At 39.5% G+C, this 25277-nt stretch overlaps 2 protein-coding genes across 2 annotated transcripts in view; one reads left to right on the top strand and one right to left on the bottom strand.

Moving 5' to 3' along the window:
* Nucleotides 1-25277, top strand: part of LOC134839270 (radial spoke head protein 4 homolog A-like) — a 437773-nt gene that overhangs the window by 288925 nt on the left and 123571 nt on the right. The gene's annotated exons all lie outside the window — the stretch shown is intronic.
* LOC134839057 (uncharacterized) overlaps nucleotides 1-25277 on the bottom strand; it is a 34109-nt gene that overhangs the window by 3909 nt on the left and 4923 nt on the right. Inside the window, exons 11-27 of the mRNA XM_063854465.1 lie at nucleotides 25068-25272; nucleotides 24669-24782; nucleotides 24094-24383; nucleotides 23573-23810; nucleotides 23039-23144; nucleotides 22472-22617; nucleotides 21810-21980; nucleotides 18503-18663; nucleotides 17857-17977; nucleotides 16029-16161; nucleotides 15607-15761; nucleotides 15150-15292; nucleotides 14606-14696; nucleotides 13660-13746; nucleotides 13349-13435; nucleotides 12453-12605; nucleotides 11828-11961 (exon numbers count right to left, since the gene is read on the bottom strand). Coding sequence (XP_063710535.1) covers nucleotides 11828-11961; nucleotides 12453-12605; nucleotides 13349-13435; nucleotides 13660-13746; nucleotides 14606-14696; nucleotides 15150-15292; nucleotides 15607-15761; nucleotides 16029-16161; nucleotides 17857-17977; nucleotides 18503-18663; nucleotides 21810-21980; nucleotides 22472-22617; nucleotides 23039-23144; nucleotides 23573-23810; nucleotides 24094-24383; nucleotides 24669-24782; nucleotides 25068-25272 — 2535 coding nt within the window. The remainder of the gene's footprint in view (nucleotides 1-11827; nucleotides 11962-12452; nucleotides 12606-13348; nucleotides 13436-13659; nucleotides 13747-14605; nucleotides 14697-15149; nucleotides 15293-15606; nucleotides 15762-16028; nucleotides 16162-17856; nucleotides 17978-18502; nucleotides 18664-21809; nucleotides 21981-22471; nucleotides 22618-23038; nucleotides 23145-23572; nucleotides 23811-24093; nucleotides 24384-24668; nucleotides 24783-25067; nucleotides 25273-25277) is intronic.

A 25277-nucleotide genomic window follows, 5' to 3' on the forward strand; every position in this document is an offset into this window, starting at 1 on the left:
TTTGTTTTCTGCAATATTAAGTTCAGTGGGGTCGGTGATTCGTAAGTCCTTACCACGAAAATGCTTATGTGAAGGCAGCATCCTCAACATAAAAGCGACTACTCGTTTATATCTCGTAAAGCAACTGAACCTTTCCCAATTGAACCCGTGTTCGGGATGTTTGATGGATGTGACATCGGTGAGGAAGGAAGATGATGTCTCCAAGCAATTATCAACATCAAAAGAAGGACCCTGTAGACGAATTTTATTGATTACACGTTCGTCGGGTATAAAGGGCCAATCAGTAGTCCTGAGAATGCTCGGACCAATAATCCAGCTGGATTATCGCCGCTCAGAACATGGTGCCACTCATCAATAGGGGTCGATTCAAGGATTTCGCCGACACGATTAGCGACAAATACAGGTAATTTTTCAGTGGAGTTTAGCCACTGCAAAACTGTTGTACTATCTGTCCACATGTAGACATGATTAATAGAGACGGTAAGGGCGGTCAGTATATCATTTTTTAGTCGTGTGGCGAGCAGAGCAGCTTGAAGCTCTAGCCTAGCTTTGGTATAGATGGCGCTTTCATGGGCGCAACGCGAGCTTTACCAAAGATGATATTTGAGTTTTGTGCGAGCTCGAAAGTCGCGCACGCAAAAGTCCAACCGCACAGAAAACGTCCTGCGAGCTATCACCGAACATGTGGAGCTCAATTTGATCATCAGGCTCTTTGAAGTAACAACGGGGAATAGTCAATTGCCCTAAGAGAGGGAGACCGGAGTGCCACTCGAGAAACTTATCTCTTATGTCTTCTGGCAATTCGTCGTCCCAATTTTGACCACTGATTTTTCAAATACCTTTAAGTAAAAGACGGGCCCTAATTGTGTATGGAGCTACTAACCCAACAGGGTCAAACACAGAAGAGACGGAACTCAGGACGGTTCGTTGAGTTATTGCTTAATCGAGAGGATGATCCACGCCTCTGCTAACAACTAATGTGTCCTTCACATGGTCCCACTTGAGACCTAAGACGTGTGATGATTGTTCGGCACCGTTACATATTTCCCTGATGGGTGAAGACGAGGTTTCGGATTCCTCGGGGTTCATTGCTGAAGTGATTTCATCAGCATTACTGACAAATTTAGTCAAATTAAATCCTCCCATTTTTAGTAAGGAAACCAAATCGCGACTAATTTTAATTGCATGGGTAACGTTCTCGAATGAATCCAAGTAATCGTCCATGTAAAATTTTTCATTTACGACTGAGGCGGCCTCAAAGTATGTGGACATATTATCAGTTGCTGTTTTTCGCAACGCGAAATTGGCGCACGTAGGCGAATCCCGTGCGCCGAATATATGGCGAGTGTACTGATGAACTACCACATCGGAAGTGGTATCCTCCCGCCACAAAAACGGAGCGAAATTTGATCGCGGGCAAGGACTCCTACCTGGTGGAACATACCCTCTATATCCGCGGAGACGGAGTACTTGTGTTGACGGAATCGCAAAAGTACAAAAATTAAATTTTGTAGTAGGTCCGGACCTACCAATAAGGACTTATTTAAGGATGTGCCGTGAAACTTAGAAGCCCCATTAAGGACTTGGCGCACCTTACCCGGCTTATTCGGATTTACGACGGGATGGTGCGGAAGATACCACTCGCGATCAGAACGCTTACGTGGATCATGCGGTTCGACGGTAACGACATAGCCTTTCCTAATGTCCTCTCTAATTGTTTCTGCGTATCTTTCGCGCAGCTCAGGGTCTTTACTTAACCTTCTCTCCAATGTTTTAAATTGGGCGAGTGACGAGTAATAGTTGTTTGGTAGACTGACATTACTATCAATCCAAAGCATAGGCACAATGTATCTTTCGCCTTTTGAACGGTTTCAGAATTTAGGATGCATAAAGCATGTTTATCCGCGGCGGAACGGGCATCGACTTGTTTGAAAGCACCATACGATTCCAACTCGTACCAGGATTTTATCTGGTCGGTCAGAGAAGAATCTGCCACAACACACTTGAAACACGAAGAAGTAGAATTAACGGACGGTGGCAACGGACCACTTATGACCCAACCTATTGGTAGGCGAACGGAACACGGTGAGTTTTTATCATCTCCCAAGATGAACTCAATGGGTCTAAAGGCGTAGTAGTAGTCTTGTCCGATAATCACTTCAATGTCCTCATAAGTATATTGAGTGGGCTTAATAGGTGCTAATTGTGGATATTTATTCTGCAAATCAGCAATATTGATTAATTCGGAACCAAGCCGAATATTGTCTTTAATATATGCACAGAGAGAAAATACGAAATCACTATTATTCGGCTCGGAGGAAACTGTAAACTTGACCCTCTGAGTCTCAACAACGGTGGTTGAATTGAAACCACTAATTGACAAGTTAACGGGCTCCCCTACTAAGCCGAGACGAAGTGACGAAGACACCCAGGAGTGAGTCGATGCACTATCACAAAGAATCAACGTCAGGAGACTGGTTACACCCGAGGATACACCAAGTGTTGCAATTGGCAACAACCCTTTAGAAGATTCAATGTCATGTACATCACTTACAGCGGCATGGGTGGAAGTGTTTGTATTCTCCTTGGTTTTGTTTGTTCCAGCCTTATTCGAGACATTTGAATTTTCCTTCCATGGAAAAATTCTTTCGGCTCCATGGAGCAAGACATTTTGTGTGCTATCACACTCTGGCTTCGGGCACTTTTTCGCTCTAGAACATTGCCGGAAACTATGATTGACATTGAGGCAAGCGAAGCAAAGTTTCTGTTCAGCTACGTGTTTTGCTCGCTGATTAGCATTCTTTTCCTTAAAAACAGCACAATTCCACAATGCATGACTACCCTTACACAAAACGCATGGCGGAAACTTAGACTTATCCTGAGCCTTACTAGTTACCTGGCTATTGGCTTCAAAAACTTTGGTTGTTTTTGGTTTAACTGGTTCCTCGTTTTTTGCCTTAGAGTTGAGTAAACGTAATCTCTAATGCCCCTCGGCCTTTTCTTTCATCCAGTTGTTAAAGTCTAAGAGTGTTGGTCGCTGCAAATTATGTCTAACAGTATGCATTGACCAAGCCTCCTTGAGGTTAGGCGGAAGTTTACTAACAGCTTGGTTCAACAGGTTAACACTCTTTAGATCATCGTTGAAAGACAATGATCTGAAAACTGCTACGAGGCCATATATGGCAGAGGAGAAACTAATGACATTTTCCGAATTGTGCATCTTAAGTGGAGGAAAAGTATTCAGCTTATCAAGATGCGCACCAACAATGGCATGTGGTTGCCCGAACTTCCGTTGCAGGGTGGCCAGTGCATCCTTGTACATAACGCCACTATAACTAAACTCCGCAATTGCGGTTTTTGCTTTGCCTGTGACGAGCGTTTTTAAGTATGTCAGTTTCGTATCATCGGTGAGAACAACGGAATCAACGCTGGATTTAAACACCAAACCATTCGTGCCAGTTTAACGGGTTGCCGTCAAACTGGGCTAACTTCCATTCAGGAAGATGATCTTTGCGGATATGCATCAATAATTCCGCCAATTCACGAGCGGAGAGAGTTCGATCCGATGAACAACCTTGGTTCGGATAAGCGGAAGACGGTGCGTAGTCTTCGTTGACTGGCTGATAACCAGTATTAGTATGATTGACAAAATGCGGAACATGTTGTGGATGAACTGGGGGAGTATTAAAATTTACAGTCCCACCCCTAGTATACGGAGCGGCGGTGTTACACGATGGGACAACAGTTGTCACATTAGAAAAAATGTTTCCAGCTTTACAACACTGAGCAGGCGTGACGATTGGAGTTGTAGCTGCCAATCGCCATAAGTTTGCATCACTTGTAAAGTAATCGTTGATATTAGGTGACACAGTATGCGGAACAAAGGGAAGATTATGTTGCGTCTGGACTGGCGCTGCATTGCAATTAGGTGCCGAAAAGAAAACTGGCGTTGGGTTTACTCCAGAGGATGAGAAGCCACCACCAGCAAATGCAGGTGACAAAGAAACAAAACCAGAACCGGGTTGTGCCGGTAACATTGGGACAGGTAATGATTCCGGTTGCGCGATGGCAAAACTACCATTAGTTATGTTTGAACTCATGAACTGTAAAGGAACAGCAGACGGTGGTTGTAACACGTGTGCACTAGACTGCATATTGTTAACTGGGAATGGAACAGAAGCTTGCAATGGAAAAAGACTTGCACTGCCAAATTGAGGCATAGCCCGATGTCCATAACTATGGATTCCAGGGTCACTCAATGCTGTGCGCTCATGGTTATGACTATTACTGGTGTGAATTGCATGAGCGAGGATGGCGGAAGTCGTCGGTCCTGACGAAATGGGTACAGGAGTGAAGGCCAGCAAACCTGGCGCACTAACAACGTCAGGAGGTGCCTGTGAACTAACAGAGTCTACCGAATCATTAGTTCGATCGGTTGCTACTTTTGAAATAGGTTGACTTACTCCTGTCGAGTTACTTTCCGCTACCTTCTCGCTAGCCTCAGATGAACTGTCCTCAAGTTCAAACGCTTTCAATTCCACTTCAATTAGTTGTTTTTTATGACTTTCAGCCAATTGCTCTAGTTCCAACTGACTTTGTTCGAATTTAAGACGGTTCTCTTGCTCTTTAAGTCTTAAAGATACTTGATACTGCCTTTCCAGCTCCTCATGGCGTCGTTTTACTAAAGCTAACTCATGCCGTTTCTCACTTGATGACATAGTGCGAACAATCGAGGTATGACGAGTGGAAGCAGATTTATTGGACTTATGTAAGGTCAAGCTTTCTACTATCCTTAGATTTATTAGAGACCTTAGACCTGTTTTCAGATACTCGTGCTTCTGAATATCTTGTTTTGTGCGAGCGTGAAGATGTCTCAGACCTAGTTTGTTGTAAAGATCCCTTGCTCCCTGTAATGCCGGCTGCTGAAAATGACGAAGCTTCAAGGCTCATCTTGTAACTCTGAGCTTCATGCATTACTTTATCGTTCATTTCGGTTATTTTCTTAAGCCAAAGGTCTTGCTGAGCAATAATTTTTTCAGGGTTTTCCGTTTTTCCCACTAACCTTATTAATTGTTCATTGACGTCGACAGCTTTTTCCAACGCAATTTTACATTTGTACACAGCATTATCAATTTTTGTGGTGCGACTATTATTCTCAATGTACTCAAGTAATAATGAGTGACCTTTAAGCAACTCATTTTCTAGATTTAGAAGGGTTTCAAATAACTTGCGTATCTTACTTTGGAATTTTTCGTCCATGTTATTTTCGGCCAAACGCCTACTTTCGGCCAACTGGTATGTGGTATTTTCGGCCAAACGCCCACTTTCGGCCAAACGCCCACCTTCGGCCAAACGCCCACTTTCGGCCAACTGGTATCTGGTATTTTCGGCCAAACGCCCACTTTCGGCCAAACGCCCACCTTCGGCCAAACGCCCACTTTCGGCCAACTGGTATCTGGTATTTTCGGCCAAACGCCCACTTTCGGCCAACTGGTCACTTTTCCGCCAAACGCTCCCTTTCGGCCAACTGGTAGCTGATATTTTCGGCCAACTGGTAGCTGATATTTTCGGCCAACCACACAATTCGGCCTGGTGATCACTCTGACGATTTCGGGTCCCTTGTTTCGATCGACTTTGTGTCGTCGTCTGTCCCTTGTGTTGAAATAGGCCAAACAAAACACTCGTCGTGTCTCTCGTGTTGCAATACTACACTCTAGAAAGGGAATTATCAACGAGTCCCTTGTGGGGCGCTAAAATATGCTCGCTCAATCTCCGTAAGTTGGTAAAAAACTATGAAGTCGAATGCTTTGAATTATAAAGAGTATTTATCGGCAAAAACTCTCGGAAACTCAATATTTATCATATTTTTGGTCAAGCATAACATCATATATCTTCAATTCTCCACTTGTTTCAGTAGAATTCGGCGCAAGCTAGCCACAAGAACCGGTCGGTAATGTCCTTGAGACAAATTGATCTTTTTGGCGGTCAGCCTTAATCAAGGCTGAACCAAATTAGAACCAAAAAAAAACAGTAAAAAACGGTCAAATGGGGCTATAGCCCCTCGGGTATGTTTTAAGGTCTGCATATGGGGGACTCGAACCCAGTTGACCGGCGTGAGAGACTTGTCTCTAGGCCGCTCGGCCAACTGTGCTTGTTTTATATGCATTTATACTCTTGTTTTATATGCATCTATACTCTACATTTGCGTTGCAACACCAAGTTTTCTGATTTATGGTTGTCGACTTAAACTCTGTCGGCTTAGTTCACGACGGGGTCTTGCATGCGTGGAAACTAATTAAGCAGTACATTTTGGTTGATTTTTAGTTTATTAGCTGTCGGCTAAAATTTCGTCATCTTTTCCGCCTAATATTTTGTTTTCTACAAATTTCCGGTTTCGTTTTTAAGTTTGAAAAGTCTTTGGCTCCATATTTTCGGATGTTCACTCAATATCAGCCCACAAGGTCATCTTAAAAAACTTAGAGAATTTTAATCATAAAAAAAACGTCTTTTTTCATTTTGCAAATTTTTGTTTTTCTGATTCCTTTTTCAACCTTCTCGCTAGCCTCAGATGAACTGTCCTCAAGTTCAAACGCTTTCAATTCCACTTCAATTAGTTGTTTTTTATGAGTTTCAGCCAATTGCTCTAGTTCCAGCTGACTTTGTTCGAATTTAAGACGGTTCTCTTGCTCTTTAAGTCTTAAAGATACTTGATACTGCCTTTCCAGCTCCTCATGGCGTCGTTTTACTAAAGCTAACTCATGCCGTTTCTCACTTGATGACATAGTGCGAACAGTCGAGGTATGACGAGTGGAAGCAGATTTATTGGACTTATGTAAGGTCAAGCTTTCTACTATCCTTAGATTTATTAGAGACCTTAGACCTGTTTTCAGATACTCGTGCTTCTGAATATCTTGTTTTGTGCGAGCGTGAAGATGTCTCAGACCTAGTTTGTTGTAAAGATCCCTTGCTCCCTGTAATGCCGGCTGCTGAAAATGACGAAGCTTCAAGGCTCATCTTGTAACTCTGAGCTTCATGCATTACTTTATCGTTCATTTCGGTTATTTTCTTAAGCCAAAGGTCTTGCTGAGCAATAATTTTTTCAGGGTTTTCCGTTTTTCCCACTAACCTTATTAATTGTTCATTGACGTCGACAGCTTTTTCCAACGCAATTTTACATTTGTACACAGCATTATCAATTTTTGTGGTGCGACTATTATTCTCAATGTACTCAAGTAATAATGAGTGACCTTTAAGCAGCTCATTTTCTAGATTTAGAAGGGTTTCAAATAACTTGCGTATCTTACTTTGGAATTTTTCGTCCATGTTTTTCACAAATTGACAATATTCTACGGATGCTCACTTATAGTAAACAGTCAATAAAATGACATACTGTTTTGGTACGTAATTAAATTTGCAATAATAAATCAACAATAGCTTACAAGATGGGGGAACTTGACGTCTCAAAGCTTCTGCCTGAAGCCTATTTTTTATAGCTTTCCGAGCTTTGAGGGGTAAGCGGTTCCGCTTCTTACGTGTCTTAAGGACGTTAAGATTAGCGCTATAACGCCTTAGAAGGCGGAGAGTCTTTAACTCAAGGGAAGGAGGCTGGTGAAGCTCTTTGTACTTCTCAATTAGAACCTGGTCCTTATCCTTACGCTTAGAGATAAAGTCTTTGACGGCGTTCAGAACGAGAATACCTGTTGAACCTAAACTTTCCTCTTTATCCTCGGTTCCGTTCCGTCTACAGTATACGATTGCACAAATGTTTGTCCTATACCTTAATAATAAATTGACAAGTTGCTCACTACTCAGCTTGCGATTATTGTTGCTGCGGTGCCTACTTATCGAGTTATTAATGGCGTCGTACCAAATTACAAGGTCATTACTGTGAGACAAGTAGTGATGAAGGTAGTACTGTATTGTTTTCTGAGAGTCCCTAGCGTTAAAGTTCAAACTTAAACCTGGCTTCGTAAAGCAAGTATCTTTGACGCGCTTCTGGGACGGAGCGGGAAGTTTTCGGAGCGCGTGATCCAAGGAACTAGCTCCTAGAATGAATACCATATACTTATGGTACCTATGCGACGGCTACGTTACGCTTAAGTACCAATGGGGTTGGAAAAAATAAGTAGGTCGGTTGAACTCCAACAACACACACGGAGTAAACCTGAGGATGAAAGAATTCAACTTATTATCACCCTACCTGACCACTTAACTTTACTGTCACGCAACGAAGTCAATAATCGGACGGGCTGAAACGGCTTTGTTTTATTTGAAGTGAACTGGCTTTCAGTTTCACCAATGGTGGGTGGGGGATCAGGCAAATTGGTTAAGTTCCAACAACACACGCGGAAGAAACCTGAGGATGAAAAACTCAGCTTAATTTGCCTGATATTTCGCTACCAGACCACTTACCATAAGATTGGTGTCATGTTACAGCACAGTTCCGCAGAATTCTGGGGACTTTTATAGGATTTTTTGGCAATTTGTTTACTTTTTTCACAAAAATTTTCGAAAAATTGTGGTCAGCAGGTTTGAGTCATAAACCAATCCAAAAAACTAGTCCAGTACCTCTTGTCTATGATCCGATTTCATGGATTAATATGTAACATTCGCCCGGAAGATACATATCGACGGATAACAAAACTAAGTCTTAAGACGACTGGCTAACGTCTAAACAGAGCTTTGCATGCTTTTCACCGTCTCTACCAAGCCAGTACTTTTCGGTGGTCTTTCTAACATCGGGTCGACAAAAACGTTACTGTTCTCCGGCTTCGACCAGAACGCTCAAGTTAACTTAATTACATGTAAATAGTGAGCTCATGGCTGGGTCTCAGTATCCCCACGAGGTCACTCCTAAAAACAGGGTTGCTACTTATTATATTACTATTGTTTTTGTTCAGTAGATAAAAATCATCATCTCCATCGAAGATGGATCAACCCTTTCCCCCCAACTCCTAGCTTCTCATCCTTATCAAAATGAATCTAGATATTAATTAAATTCAAGTCAGGACATGACAGGAAGCTAAAAGTTTATGCAACAGGATAAAAGTTCTCGTTCCTTTACCCTTCCGGATTGACGAATCCACTGAATCAAGCTCGTTAATCTTGATTTCTTCTTAATCCGGAAGGCTGTCTCTTACCCTTCACCGTTGTTCGCAACGGCCTTGCAACTATTGTAGCAGCACAATAGTTGCAACTCGGAACGTTCTCTGCTATTCCTGCAATCTGCTGCTGTTTTTCAATCACGATTATCGTTGTTATCGTCAGCGCAACTAATGTTGTTGTGTTTTCTCTCTCGTTTTTTGTTAAAAATGGCCGTTTCAGCATTTCTCAGAAATCTGACGTCATCATTCGAGTTTTTGAAATTTTAAAATACCAGAATATTCTAGCCCTCACCGTCTGGCCAAACGTTCCAATAACGCTCTTAGTTCTTAAAAACCACCAATCCGGAAGGCTTACTGCTAAAATTCCGAATTCTGCAGAGATTGCATTTTTCACATTCTGGTCGAATGTCACAATATTCCGTTCACATATATCCAAAAATGTTATGGTATCGAGAAAAAAATGTCAAGTCAGTTTGTCTATGTACCGACTGTAAGATATTTCAGTTTAACGGAACTGTCCAAAAATTTTGGGTATTGAGAAAAAAAATTACCGGGTGCTAGCTTGCGGGAAAATTTCTAGCTTATATGACATCGTATATAAACTTATAGCACGAATGGAAAGTTTTAAAAGTTTGTCGAGTCTTACAGTTTTTAATTGGAGATTGGCGTCACCGGGGAAAAAATCCAAAACTTCGGGTGTCGAGAAAAACACAGCTCCACTTTGACCAAAAGTCAACAATCAGGACACCTGAACAGGCCTCTCTTCCGCTAGTCAGTCTGCTCTTTCGTCTGTCTGCTATGTCGTCTGTCGGCTCTTTTGGCTAATCGCCCACTTTCGTCAAGTAAACTGTGTGAAGAGTTTCGACCAATTCGGTACTCTGACGTTTTCGTATTTTCGACCAAACGCCCACTTTCGGCCAAACGCCCACTTTCGGCCAACTGGTATCTGTTATTTTCGGCCAAACGCCTACTTTCGGCCAACTGGTATGTGGTATTTTCGGCCAAACGCCCACTTTCGGCCAAACGCCCACCTTCGGCCAAACGCCCACTTTCGGCCAACTGGTATCTGGTATTTTCGGCCAAACGCCCACTTTCGGCCAACTGGTCACTTTTCCGCCAAACGCTACCTTTCGGCCAACTGGTAGCTGATATTTTCGGCCAACTGGTAGCTGATATTTTCGGCCAACCACACAATTCGGCCTGGTGATCATTCTGACGATTTCGGGTCCCTTGTTTCGATCGACTTTGTGTCGTCGTCTGTCCCTTGTGTTGAAATAGGCCAAACAAAACACTCGTCGTGTCTCTCGTGTAGCAATACTACACTCTAGAAAGGGAATTATCAACGAGTCCCTTGTGGGGCGCCAAAATATGCTCGCTCAATCTCCGTAAGTTGGTAAAAAACTATGAAGTCGAATGCTTTGAATTATAAAGAGTATTTATCGGCAAAAACTCTCGGAAACTCAATATTTATCATATTTTTGGTCAAGCATAACATCATATAACTTCAATTCTCCACTTGTTTCAGTACAAATCGGCGCAAGCTAGCCACAAGAACCGGTCGGTAATGTCCTTGAGACAAATTGATCTTTTTGGCGGTCAGCCTTAATCAAGGCTGAACCGAATTAGAACCAAAAAAAACAACAAAAAACGGTCAAATGGGGCAATAGCCCCTCGGGTCTACATGTTTTAAGGTCTGCATATGGGGGACTCGAACCCGGTTGACCGGCGTGAGAGACTTGTCTCTAGGCCGCTCGGCCAACTGTGCTTGTTTTATATGCATTTATACTCTTGTTTTATATGCATCTATACTCTACATTTGCGTTGCAACACCAAGTTTTCTGCTTTATGGTTGTCGACTTAAACTCTGTCGGCTTAGTTCACGACGGGGTCTTGCATTCGTGGAAACTAATTAAGCAGTACATTTTGGTTGATTTTTAGTTTATTAGCTGTCGGCTAAAATTTCGTCATCTTTTCCGCCTAATCTTTTGTTTTCTACAAATTTCCGGTTTCGTTTTTAAGTTTGAAAAGTCTTTGGCTCCATATTTTCGGATGTTCACTCAATATCAACCCACAAGGTCATCTTAAAAAACTTAGAGAATTTTAATCAAGAATAAACGTCTTTTTCATTTTGCAAAATTTTTGTTTTTCTGGTTCCTTTTTCAATTTTTTCTTCGCTCGAAGTCTTGTTCGCTGCTTCTTAAGCGTCATGCTGTTTTAATCTTTTAATTGTTGGATTGCAAGTGGTGCTAAGCTCAGCTTCGCCTCTGTGTTTGAATTTTGAAACACTACCGAAAGGATCACGAAGAAATAGGCTTTCGTTTTTCTCATCAATTAGTGTTTTGAATGATTGTTTGTAAAGATTGATAAAATTATATACTTTCGCTGGTATTATTTTTCTCCGGTAAAATTAATGTGATGTATTGCAATATGCGTTAAAGTCCACTTTTTAGGGTTGTTTGTAAGCGAAATGACCTCATCTCGTATTTAGATATAAAAAATATTCAACTTATACAATAAAATTAAAATGAACCTGTAAAATTACAAAAAAAAAACGCATTATATTTATTTCACGCAAGTGGTTAAAACCTCGGAAGAAATTGCGTGTCACGTGTGATAAAAATGTTCAATCATGTAAAATTACATATATTTTTTGCAGTTTATTTGAAATACAAACTAATTTTTTCATGTAAATAATTTGTTTGTTCATGTGAGTGCAGTTATACCTGGGTGCTCCCTCAAGGAGTGGCAGCTGGAATGACTGGCTGACGACGTAGTCTAGAGAGAAGACGTTGACTGAAGTCCAGGCCTGTTCCTGCAGTTGGTACTTGTAGTTCTTACCCACCGGCTTCACATCAATCTGGAACGAAAATGAAATAAATCTTCAGCTTATTCGGACTTTTTTCGCATATGTTGAAAATGGTCTACACACATTTCGCCCCTCCCTTGTACAAATTCGTCCCTTCTAAATTAAGGGCAAATTTCGTTTGTTCCTCGCAAATTTTGCCCCGAATATCTGCAAAAGCTCCCATAAAAAATCTGCGGCGATTTCAGTGAGGGGGGGGGGGGGGGGAATTGAAACTAAATTCTTTCTTAGTTACCCGCAATATCCGCTACTGGTTAAAATGATTTTTTTTTGTGTTGTGTTTTTCTAGTAGTACCATAGATATTTTAAGTTTTCCTAATATTGCCAGGACATTTTCCTATTATTTCTAAGTGTTAATTCTCAGTTAACGCAAGTTGCCAGGTGCCCTAACACCCTGACAGAGAAATCTGTGAGTCATTCTATTTATCATTGTTTTTTTTGAAACTGAATCAATGGGGAGATCATCAGTTCTTTTTTGCATTTACCTCCTGTAGATGTATGATGAAGTTGAGGTTTGAGTTGAAAGCCCTGTTTCGGAACACTTTGAAGTCGTCTACCCAAATGGGACTCTTAATACCCTCGTCCCACACCAATTTAGTCGTGTAGCTGATCCTATCGTAACGAGCATAATCGCCACCCTGAATAAAAATAAAATAAAGCAATTATGATGAATCAACAGAGGTTCGATATGGACTGTTTCACGGAACTAACCAAAAAATTCTAATTACAATGCATTTAAACGAGTTGCCGTTTTTCTAATTGCGACGAAAAGTCATATGCGACGAATTTTTTCTCATGGCAGTACGTATAATGAACTAGAAGCTGTTAGTGTTTTCTCATCTCAACAAAAACTTTCGTGATTCGAGAAAGAACACGATCGGTTCTCGTTGCTTGAAGTTAAAGCACAAATTTCTAGCCTAAAAACTCGAGACATCACAAATAGCTTTATGATCTGCAGCGGACTTGATTAATATTCTGAAAGATTTCGTTCGTTAGCAAAAAAATTCATCTCAAAAAACGGCATATAAAATAGAAAAGATTAGAAAGAGGCCTAAGAAACTCCAGCTCTCCCAAATAAATGTACGCGCTAATAGTTAATTGGACTTCCATGATCATATCATTCGTGGAAGCTATTCTGGGTTCCCAAGCATTCCATGCTTGCATTCACATATGCCTCGTTTCTTAAGATACCAGAATTGAAACTCGCACATTTACTTTATAATTTTTTAATTATTACTATATTGTTTAGAAGCCAGCCTGGATTTAATAAATTTTATTTATTGATTTGTAAACTTGTATCACACAGCATGAGTTCTTTAACCTTCGGGTTATGTGAACAAATTTACATCTTTGTCAAAAAAAAAGTTATGCAAAGTCTTACGTAATAGAAGGCTCCAGGAGGATTCAAGAGTATCATGGCATGGGTGAAGCGACTCCATGGAAGATTCATTGCAGCGTCACAGGCGATCTAGACACAAATCACCCAATCGCAATTGACATCCTTAACTAGATCGAATTAATTGATTTTGAACTTATCAAATTAGTCATCCAAAACAAGTGAATACACAAAAGTGTCACTGTTTTGTCTATTCGCAGAAATCGCATCTGAAATCAAGAATTCCTCGTGGATTAGCTGCACAAAAAAGGTTTCATCACCTTTCTAGGATAAAATATTGAGATGTGTCAACTGACCTTGAACCCGTAGTGAGGCAAGTAAGGTGTGATGTGGTGTATGGTATGATCTGCAGGAGTTGTATCCATAAGACGCGTCAAGTGGTTCTGAAACGAAATTTACCGATGATAGGATAAGTTACCTTGGTTGATAATTTGTTCTAAAAATGCTAGTCATAAATTTTCCAAATCAAAAAATTTTTTAAATGTTTGAAGTGGCCGAGAAATTGTATGACTAAGCTTTTTTGACAACCCGGAAGCACTCGTAGATTGAGGGTGATGCGAAAATACCCAGTCAAAGAAATGACTTCAAGCAGTCAGCCGTTCTCGGTAGGATTTAGGTGTGGGGTGTGGACGCCCTTACCCTTTTCAGGGATTCGACCAACTGACGGTCCCGTCCTTGGTTTTGTTTTGAGACATCTTTTTTTTTGACTCACCGACCATAAGATTTCCAAAAGACGCATGTATAAAACTTCATTATATGCTAAATTTGAGGGGGGAGCGCACGCCAACAAAACGCGATGTTTATAGTCAAAACCTTCTAAAAAGTGCCTACAACGTTTTTTTTTGCCTGTTTTTACAAATTTTCACCTGCGGTGCAGAAGTTTTTTTCAAAATAGGGTCTTTATGGTGTCTTAAGAGAATTCGAAAACTCAATTTGACTGGTCAAGAAAAAAAGCGATCAAAATCCGGGGCCCCTTTGAGAAAATTTTAGATACACTTCTGCTGTTAATTCTTTTCTTAGCGATTAAATTACTTAAAACCTCAAATTGCAGAGTTGCTAGGCTATAGGAATCAATTTTTCAAGCGTTTCTTTATCAAAACATGAAATTAAATTAATATTTTCAATTCTATAAAGTTGATTTTAAATTGAGATAAGTTCACATGAAGACAATGTTTTTCGATAGCAGTGTGAAAATTTAATAAACTTCCAAAAAAAATTTTTTGTGAAAATGGAACGTCATACCCTGATCCAAGCTTCGATGTGCTGATCCGTGCCAAGCCGCTTCTCTTCCCCATCCGCAATCAAACTAATGGCATCCCGAACAGTCACGTACCTGGACAAAAATTCACTAGGCGTTGATTAAATCAAATGAGGTAAAATAATTATGCTGACGTGCATGTTTGAAATGAGAAGAGTAATTTGTACTTTGTCAAAAAGGATGTAGAGTAAAAAAAATGATTTAAAATTTTCTCACGCTTTTTTAGGTTGACCCAAATTGGTTTTCATGACTGCCTACGAAAAACCTTATTTTGTTTTTCTTATGTGCGGTGAATAATTGTAGAGTAAAAATGCAACAAATGCCATAATTGCTGCATTCAAAGCTATTGAATGATATTCGATCAAAATTGAATGGCTCAAAATAGTGCAATTAGGACCGTTTGGACGGCAAAGCGTCGAGTTTCTTAGAGATGATAAGTTCCCTTCCCACTAAATCCTCTCGTTCCTAGGGTTTTTTTTTCTCTCATAGGGGGGGGGGGGGTTTCTCCATTCTTTTTATTGCCCATACCTCCTCTTGGCCATGGCCCTGAGCATTTTCTTCTCCCCACTGGTGGGTTCCGCTCTCTCCGTGAAGTAGAATCCCGAGGCGTAGTCCGGTTTCTGCACCCACAATCCCAGTCGTGCATGGTCCACTTGTGGTACTCGGAGTGCCTTCAATTTGGAGCAGAGAAACTTTTATAAATAAAAACTATTGGAGATGATTTAAAAGTGCGTTTGAAAGTCTGGCAATGTGGTTTGCCAGCAGTTATAGGCGCAGCTCGACTGGCTAGCTGTCAAAATCCGTTGCAAACAATTTCAAGCTTGCTTTAAAATAATTTGGCACTTGAGGGAAGCTTTAAACATTGCTTCTATCTGCAGTAACATAAATACTATTTTAAATGAATTCATTGATATAATTTGAAGTTGGCTCGGAAAATAATTTCGAAAACTGCAAAGCTAAGCTCTACTATGGTGATCATGGTTACCTGCAGAGGTGTGCCGTCGTGTCCAGTGGGTGCTTTGACCAATCGGACTAGGAGACTGGCACAGGGGATGAAGCGGTGTCTCTCCGGGATGGAGGCAACACTGAGGGGTCTGAGTGCATCTGGGGCCTGGTGGAACAACCTCAGCTGATGACCTCCTGGGAACATGCGATTGAGAAGCTCAGTTCAGAAATGAGTTTAGCTCTAAGTACAGCAGTGGGGGAGCGTGTGAAAAAACCTTCCTAAAAGTGTCTGCAAACAATTTTTTTTGGTTTTTCAAAAGTTTGCTTGCTACGCAGAAAATATGATTGAAATGGGGTCTTAATAGTAATTTGGGAGAGCTCGGAAAATTATTTTGGTCGACGTAAAAAGAAAACCCTAGATGCGCCCCTGTATAGATTAGTTGAAGTTTGCAAAAACTGAACCTTCGTTTAAAGACACCTGAGTGCCTAAAGCGTCGTTGGTTGGCTGCTTTTGGGACCCAGATTCCACGAAGATGTTGAGAGTGGCATAGCCAATGATGGTAAGTTGTCTTGTGTGTCGGTCTATGGTGTACAACTGAAACGACATTTTTTGAGTCTCATTACTGGTTAGTACAGTACATTCAGAGAGCTATTAAAAACTGCCACCTTGTACGTTTTTTTGTCTGAAGCCAACTATTTGATAAAAACGTGTTATATATAAATTTCAACTTTTTTTCGTTTTGCTCGAATAATTCAAGTCATCACTGTAATAAGTATTGTATTATTTCTATTCTGTTCTCAGATTATGTTAATTGCAGCTCTTTTTAAACTATGGTGATTGGTTTTTTGTGACTTAATGCCATTTTTTTGCGTCAAAATCTTTTTTCAATTGACTCAGTTTTTACTAGGATCTTAGAAGAATTTTGACTTGCAATTCATTTTGGTAGCAAAATACAATAATTCTGTGTCTTATGCACAAAACGGCCCAAAATCAATATTTTCTATATCTTGAGCTAAAATTTATGCAGTCCAATCTGATGGCTAATATTAGCCAATCAAATTCAACCATCATTATCAGGCAATTCAATCAAAATTTCCAGCAGATAAAATTATTAGCCGAAAATACCAAAATGTTATGCTTCGTCCTATGAAAAAATTATTTTCAAGTCATATGGTAAGTTTTTCTCAGACGAGAAAAATTCAGAAAAATGGCTTCAGCAGATTAAAAATTTTATATTTTTGGTCATGTCGGCCAACAAGTTTATCTGCTTGGCATTTGAATTTGAGCGCATAATTTGCGAATCTGATTCAACCTCGTTAATTTGAGTTCAAGAAAGATGAAGAAATAGTGATTTTGGGCCGTTTAATGCATAAGACCCACAGTTTTAATTACAAATTTAATTGACACCATTCATCTTTGATCCACTCGGTAAGCTTCGCAGATTAGAAAGTTTCAATTTAAAAGCTTATCTGCTTAATTACAGCTTATTGTTCCGACTTTCGAAGAAAACGGAATATTTATGTTCGGTGCGGTTTTTTCATTCAGTCAATTTTCACCGATCGAAATAATAATTTCAATAAAAAATTTTTATACCCCATTGAAGATGTCGATTTCCTGAGTTCAAATGTAAAAAGATATTTCACCTCCGATTATTTTTTGTAAGGTTCTGGTGTTTGAAAATTGCCAAATTTGCCATGTTCTTGACTAAATTATGCGCTCTTTGAAGAATTAATTCATAATGCTGAGAGCGTAGCGCGAATTATTTATGCGTTGCGAATTGTCCTGCACAACAAAATCGTTCCAAATTGAATTGAGGCTAACTAATTGTTCGTATTAATTTCATATGACTCAAAATTTTACACTTTGATATTGTCCAATATTTATAGGTTTGCAATATTTTCTTTTCGCAAAAATTAAACGATATAAACTAAGGGACAGTCGGAACATTCAGAGCTTTGCACTGATATACGAGCAGTCTTGTTATGTTTTTAAGGCTCTTTTTCCTCCCCCTCCATCCCCACTTTATTAGCATCAACTTTCTGGTCTAACGGTTGGTTTTACAACGTTAAGTATGACGACCAAATATGTTTGTCATGGCCTAACAAGCTCGCATGCCAAATTTTGTGACGTTTGAAAATTGTGAACAAAAGATAACTTTTAAATTTTTGCAGATGGGGGGTGGAATTTTTTTATAATTATCTTCAAGACAAAATCAAATTCATGCCTCACTAAGAGAATGATATAAGCGGGTTGAAAAATCCAGAATTGCGAACAATTTTTTCGTCTCACCTTAACCAGCAGTGTGCTCGAAGGAGGAAATGCGATGTCTCTGAACTCAACTCTGTAGTTATAATCCGGGTTATAAATATCACTGTCCAGGTTTATACCAGTCGAAATGCTCTGGGCCACCCTAGAACGCGACAACCAATTAGTGTTTTGAAGATGGTTTGATGAAAAAGTTCTTGATAGATCTTGAGAATTCTTGAGAAAAAATTCTAAACTCTTCAAAACTTTCTTTTTTAATTTTCCTTAAGTTTTCTGCAGTCTTAAGCTTTGTAGCTTCTGAAACGGTGCTTACAGGTTTAAGTTATTGCAACAGTCGGATAGTCTTAGATGATATAAGTTTTAGTGGCTCTTTTCTAGTTCCCCCTCCCCCTTTGATTTGTTTTCGAAAACTCACTTACAAAAGGCTATTTGAAATTGCTTTTGATGTTCTAAACTGTAATAAAACGTGTCAGCATGATCAAGTGAACAGATTGCTAAAATATTTTTTACATGCAAATTGACGTATGAACAATTTATCAGCAACTATTTTTTTTGTTATTTTACGAGGGGGTGGGAAACTGGAAAAGAGACGATTTGGTCCAATAACTGAAGCAATATTTGATGTTACATTTTTCTTAATAGTTTCTTAATACATATCAATCCGTCTTACACTTTATCCGAGTATCTGTGGTCGAAAATGCGCCCAGTGACTCTGGAAATAGTGACAGTGTCTGGAAGGAATCTGGCACCGTCGATGTAGAGATCGAATCCCTGGCCAGACACAAATGGCTGGGAGAGGGGAATCTCTCGGATGTTTTGGATGAAGGGACGCTAAACAAAAATCCTACATCCTGATTATCCGATTTTGCTGAAGACATTCGGAGTCTCTTCTGTAGCATGTTTTTGTCTTTTTTCCTCCAACCCCCCCGCCCCCCTGAGACATTTTACTAGTTAACTTACTGCTTATATTGGCTGATTGTTACAAAATTAGTAAGCTGACTAGTTAGTCTTTGACAAGAATATTTGGTTTTGATTTTTAACCTTGTTAAACCCCTCGTTACACCATAAAATTGATGCTTATGTAAGGTTGGTGAGGGGGAAGGGGGGGGGGGGCGGAAGAAAAAAGAGCCCATTTTTCCATTTTAAATGTTTTTGTCCCTAAGTGTCCGTTCTCGAAACAAATTTGGTGTTCAGAATAACAGATCATGCAGAAAAAAGGAAACATGAAGAAGTCTAATTTGTACCAACATCAAGTGTACCAAAATACCAGATGTGCAGCAAAAAACGTAAATAATGTGCCAAATTAAGTAAGCACGAAACATGGTGGTACCCAATCTTTCTAATAGAGTTGAAATCTCAGAAGCATCTAATCTAAGAAGGACATAATATTGCACGAAAAAGTTTTTTGAGGTGCAAATTTAGTATTAAAGATAAAATTTGATTGAATACATCAAGTAATTTACAAGATTTTTATGAATTTTACAGTTTGACAGGTTAACATTTTAAATTAGATTGGTCAAATATTTCTCAAGCAACTATTAGTTTCAGCGTATGTAATATAACAAATAATAATTCTAGATAAAAATCCAATAAAATATTTAATTTAAGAAAAATGAAAATTTTTTAATGAAAACTATTATTACTTGCAGGGGCGGATTTAGGGGGGGGGGGGCGTCCGCCCCCCCCCCTCAGGGATTCGACCCCCTGCCGACCCAAAGGGTCCCCCCTTTGATACTTTTTAAGAAATCCATTTTTGGCCGACCGACCCTAAAAATTTTCTAAAGGCGCCTTCGGCGCCAATATATACTAATTTTGAGGGGGGAGCGCGCGCCGAAAAAACGCAATTTTTCGGTCAAAATTTTCCAAAAAGTGCCTAAAAACGCCTTTTTTGACCTGTTTTTTCAAAATTTTGCCTGCGGCCCAAAAAATTTGGCCAAAATAAGGACAAAACCGTGCTTTGGGAGAGCTCGAAAAATCAATTTGGTCGACCTAAAAAAAAAAAAAGGTCGTCAAAATTTTCGAAAATTTTTTGAAAATCCCCCCCCCCTCGAGAAAATCCTAGATCCGCCCCTGATTACTTGTCTGTTCAAAAAGTATAGAAGCATTTCGCTTGAGTTTTTATTTGCAGCAATAAAAAAATTTCCATTTGTAAATGCTTTTGAAAATAATACGAAATACCCCGGTATGCACTCTCGCAATGACAATTGAAACAAAATATCGAAAGAATCACTTTTTAAAAAGCCAGAAAGAAAATTGCGGCAAAACAGTTAAAATTTATAAAATTTAAAAAACTTTAAAAAAAGTTAAATTATTTTTCGGAAATTATTCCCCCACTCGCTATGTAAAGTACAAAATAATTTTTTTAGCAAGCGCTGAGTATTAAATAGAAAATAACTCATCTTTGCTTCTGCCAGCTGCATTTACTACTCCATTGATCATCAGATTGTATCTCATGTACCCAGTAGCGCATTTAGGGGGGGGGGCGCCTTTCTCCCTCAGGGATTCGACCCCCTGCCGACCCAAAGGGTCTCCCCTTTGTACTATTTTGAGATATCCATTTTTGGTGACGGACCCTAAAAGTTTTCTGAAGGCGCCTTCGGGGCCAATATGTACTAATTTTGAGGGGGGAGCGCGCACAAAAAAAACGCGATTTTTTGGTCAAATTTTTCCAAAAAGTGCCTAAAAAATGTAAACATTTTAGGCAAAGTAAAGGTAAGTGCCTAAAAACATTTTTTTTGAAAATCCGCCCCCCCCCCCTCGAGAAATTCCTAGATCCGCGCCTGCATGTACCCGTTTGAAGTTTATATTGTTCGCACGCGTCTTTGAAAAATTTACCTAATTTTTGAAATGCCGATAAACACCCTTTTCGTGAAATATGGCTAGGAATTTTGGCTTAAAAACTTACAATTCAGTTCGAACAGAATACAAATACAACTCCATTGCTAATGAACAGCATTCATCTGCAAGTTCCTAGAGTCACTTCTTTACAAAGCCTCATTCTGTAACCGCTGTAATCAAATAAATGAAGTATAATAAGTATAAAAAACTTTCAATCAGTTACAAATTAACAAATTTTTATTCAGAAACTTTCAAGATAGTCGATAGATAAAGAATGGTTTAAGAAGATTCAATAATTTCATTTCCAAAACGCCACCAATTCTGTTATATCTATACAGCTATATAGACAATTTCTTTTTTGTTCAATACGAAGCCAAATAGTACCTTTATAAGGCGCACACATTTGCGTGTGTTGTTAGTCTGTGGAATCCAGAGACACGTCTTAAAACGAGAAAAATTCAACCAACGAATCCATTTACCAAACTAATGTGGACTCCATAAAAAATACTTCGTTGATTGAATTGCATAATCGTCGAAATTACAGACAACCACAATAAAATTTCAAAATGAGTTTGAATCCTTTTTAATGAGTTGAGATTTCAAATTGAGTTCAATTTTTAACCGCATTTAAGAATATTCAACGGATTTCGCGTAAAGGTGTCCTCTTGTAGAAAAATCTTCTAGCATGTTTGAAAAAGCATTTTGGATGAATTGCTTTGGGTCAGCCGTTTCGAAAAGTTCAGGCTCTTCGGAAAAGCCCACTAAGCTCTTTTTGAAAGGGTTGGACCAAAAGTTTCGTTGTCTCAAAGCAAAAACAAAATGCGCCTATAGAAAAGTTTTCCAAAAGTGTCTGCCCCGTAAAAATAGCAAAAAAAAGAGTTTGAAAAATTAAGCAACCAACAGCAAAAACCTCCTCCCCCCAGAACTGGAGCCCTCCAGCCCCCCTCGGCACGCTACTTTTTAAACATAAAACTCAAGCATTCATTCTAGTATGCTTTTTTGGCGTGCTACAGGATTGCTGCATCTTACCTAGCTAGTTATGAAAAAAAGTATTTTTCAATTGTTACCCGGATATTAAATCCAGCAAAGAACATCCCTGCTTATGCAAATGCAAAACAGATCCGACTGATTTTGCCTACCTCGTGCATGTCAGCGTAGTCGTCCAGCTGAGGGGGGTCGGGTATGTAGTCGTCGTCTGAGTCCCCCTCGTCTACTCTGGGCAGTGACCCGATGGTGTAGAGACTCATGTTCAGCTCAGCTGTCCCGTACCGTCTGAACTCACCTCGACGCGCTAGAGCGAACTCGTCTTTCTAGAACAAAAAGTGATCAAGCTTTATGTTTGCTGCTGTCAAGTAAAACGGCAATTCTATTTATTGAAAACTTAAATTACGATTATTATATGAACACTTTAAAGAGTCAAATGGTTCTGAATTGGGATTAAATTCAGAATGATTTGAATTATAGTCAATTGAACTATTTTGTATCATGTTTAAAATATAAGTGACATCTTAGTAATGGTTATTTTTTGTTCCGACCCCTCAAAGACCACATTGATTTATTTTTAGCAAATATAAACTTTTCTTTTAGCTTTTTTAACAATTCAGTCTTTTCTCACTATCTTGCAAGCTAAAAAAAACAAAAAATCGGTAAAAATCAAAAAGTTTTGGACATTTTTTTTGAAGTTTCATTTATTTCTATTTTTTTGTAACTTTTTTGTTGGAAAACTAAGCGTGGTCGGAACATTCTGTTCAAATTGCACAGTAACCGGCTGTTTTTATTTTCCAGTGAAATGTCTGCTCACCCCCACGGGCATCTCAGTGGCCTCTGGCACTGGAATCTGGAAGAGAGGCAACAGATGGGTGCCGGCATTCATGTCTCCGTACTCGGTCATCACCGGCACTACTCCCCATGCTACCACCTGCTCGTCGTCCAGAATGCGCGACTCCTCTGTGCAATTTTTAAAAAAAAATTTAAACAATTGAAAAAAATAATATAAACAGAAAGTTGTGTTTGCAAAAGAGACAAATAATTGGATTGCAAATTATCGAGTTATTACCATATGGAAGGAATAAAGGGCTACATCCTAGTACAACTGGAGTTTTTTCTCAATTTGGTTCATTTTCCAATTTAGGCTCCCCAGAAAATTTTGTTTGATACTCATTTTTTATACTGACAATCGTGTTTGATAGTGACAGTTTGTACTTATAATCACTGAATAAATTAACTTTTTATGATAACTTTCTTTGCTTTTTTGCGAGATACAATTGGCTTCGCATGTTGTTAAATGTTCGTTTAGTTAAATTGTTAGTTTAAAAAAATGAGCTATTCATGTGAATTTTAAGGTGTCTTATTGTAGTATTCAAGTGACCTCTATAGGCTTTGGCCTCGTCCTGACCCGGCTTGACCTGTGGTCTCAAGTAGACTCTCGCCACCACTATCTGATCCCTCGCTGGTGTGACGTCATCGAACCGCACCTGTGAACAGATCGAGAGTCATTCGGTCTGCATGTCATGTGAAAACTGTCGGGTTGTGGAAAGGCCAGTTAAGTTAGAGTCAAGATCTAAATGACTGTACACTTTGAAAATTGATAGACCTGCCGTTGTATACTTTTTTAGCTTAACAAAAACAGATTTAATTTAGGCCGATTTTCAAAATTTCGCATAAGTCTTCAGTTAATTAAGGGCTAATGAAAATTGGCCTAATGGAAAATGTTATTATGTGTCTTAAACGGCTGAAATGTTTTCGACAGTTTGCCAGCAATAAATGAGCGCTGATTTGACTCTAAATGTTCTTCAAAGCAAAGCAAAATAATAATTTTGTCTTAATGATACTCAATTAACATTTTTTTTTTCAAATTTTTGAAATCGATTTCGCGGTGGCTTCAACTTGGATCAATAGTTACCTGTTCCTTCCCGAACATGTGATAGTTGTCCATGTAAGTGGAGAGCACACTACGTGACGTCATAGTGACAGGGCCGAACGGACTGTTCACGTACTCCCCCGTCGTGCGACTGTACATAGTCAGCCTCACTTTGGCCTCGCCCGGGGGGACATTTTTGAGGTATCCCAAGGCCAGGGTAACAGGAATGGGTTCTCCAGATATGGAAGTGAGACCCTTGCCGTAGTTCAGTCTGCCAGATCTGAAACGAGAAGAAGTATTTCTAAAAAGAATCTTGAAAGCAGTTCAGTTGGATCAAGGGACGCTTTTGTGTGATACTCGTTATCACCTGGCTCTTATGGTTGTGATGTAGAAAGCGAATGATACTTAGTTTGGGTAATTTATCTGGTAATTTAAAAGTGTTTTCTCATTCTTTAAATTAGGTAAACGTTCATGAGTTTCAAAAACTTCAGGATGACATCATTTTTGTTGTTTGTCATAAAAATGAATAAATTTTTGTGAAAAAAGTGGTTTTAAAAAATTACAGAGCTGGCGGAGGTGCTTCTGAGAAATCATCAGTAGTGGTAGGCGGTGGCATCGAAGGTGGTTTCGGAGCACCCCCCGTCATCGGTTGATTGCCTCTTCTCCCAACCCCAGAAGAATCGGACATGATCCCTCTGCCGGCTCCTGCTGGTTTGTAAACTATCGTTGGGTTCTTGTAGGAGCGACCTCCCCCACCTCCTGCCGCGGGAGGTCCTGCAGCTGCTTGCTGTGGTCCTCGATTGACCATTGAGTTGTAATTCAGAGGAATGTACGAAGCTCCGATCCCGTCAAGCTTAAATTAAAAAAAAACGCGATAAAATTATTTCGCATCGTTCAAAAACACGTTTTTTATTTGCCTTGCGCTGCTTTTGAACTTATTTTTCACTGAAAAAAAAATTATTTCAGAAAGTGCTAAAATTTTAATGCTTTTTATTTTGACATTGTGCTCATTTTTAAATTCTTCGTAATATTTCAAAGTTTAACAAAATAGCCGAGTGATGAAACTGCATGCTATCTTCTCTCTTTTTTCTGCAAATGTTTTCTGCACATTATATAAATTGAGTAAGAATTTCCTTACATTGATAGTGGGATACTGGTACTCCTGATGATGCTGGGGTCCGAATCGGACTCCGTTTTGGGTTCCCTTGTCTCTGTAGTTCACCAGTCGATAAAACAATTCCATGCCTCCCTCCTGGAACAAACGATTTATATATATAATAATAATCATAATATAAATGTTTTTCGATTTATCAAATTGTTCTCTCTTTTTTGTCCAATCGTTTTTGTTATCGTATCATTAATGGAGAGAGCTACGAAAACAATTATGAAAATAGATATTTTCATTGTCTTCTTCTGTAAGCTATGAAGATCCAAGCTCAAATTTGTTATAAATTGTTTATAATTTGTCAAACAAATTTTTCTAGAAAAAAAACATTTAGCAGACAATTTTTTTGAAAAAAAATCAAACAGCCGTTGCCTGTGGAATTGTGTTCAGCTCTCGGGGTGTAGTTTCTGGTCGCACTGGAAGTTTCCGCAGCGGAAGTTTCCACCGTCCAGAAATGAGTCGCAGCTGGTCGTCAAACAGAAGAACTTTAGTCCAAGCTATCGTCTCCAAATCTGACGTCATACTTGAAGTCGCCTGAACTTGAACGAGGATCGTCGTGTTTTCCGAAGGCTGGATGCTGAA

The sequence above is a fragment of the Symsagittifera roscoffensis genome, chromosome 2 (assembly GCF_963678635.1).
Source record: "Symsagittifera roscoffensis chromosome 2, txSymRosc1.1, whole genome shotgun sequence".
Classification (NCBI taxonomy): domain Eukaryota; kingdom Metazoa; phylum Xenacoelomorpha; order Acoela; family Convolutidae; genus Symsagittifera; species Symsagittifera roscoffensis.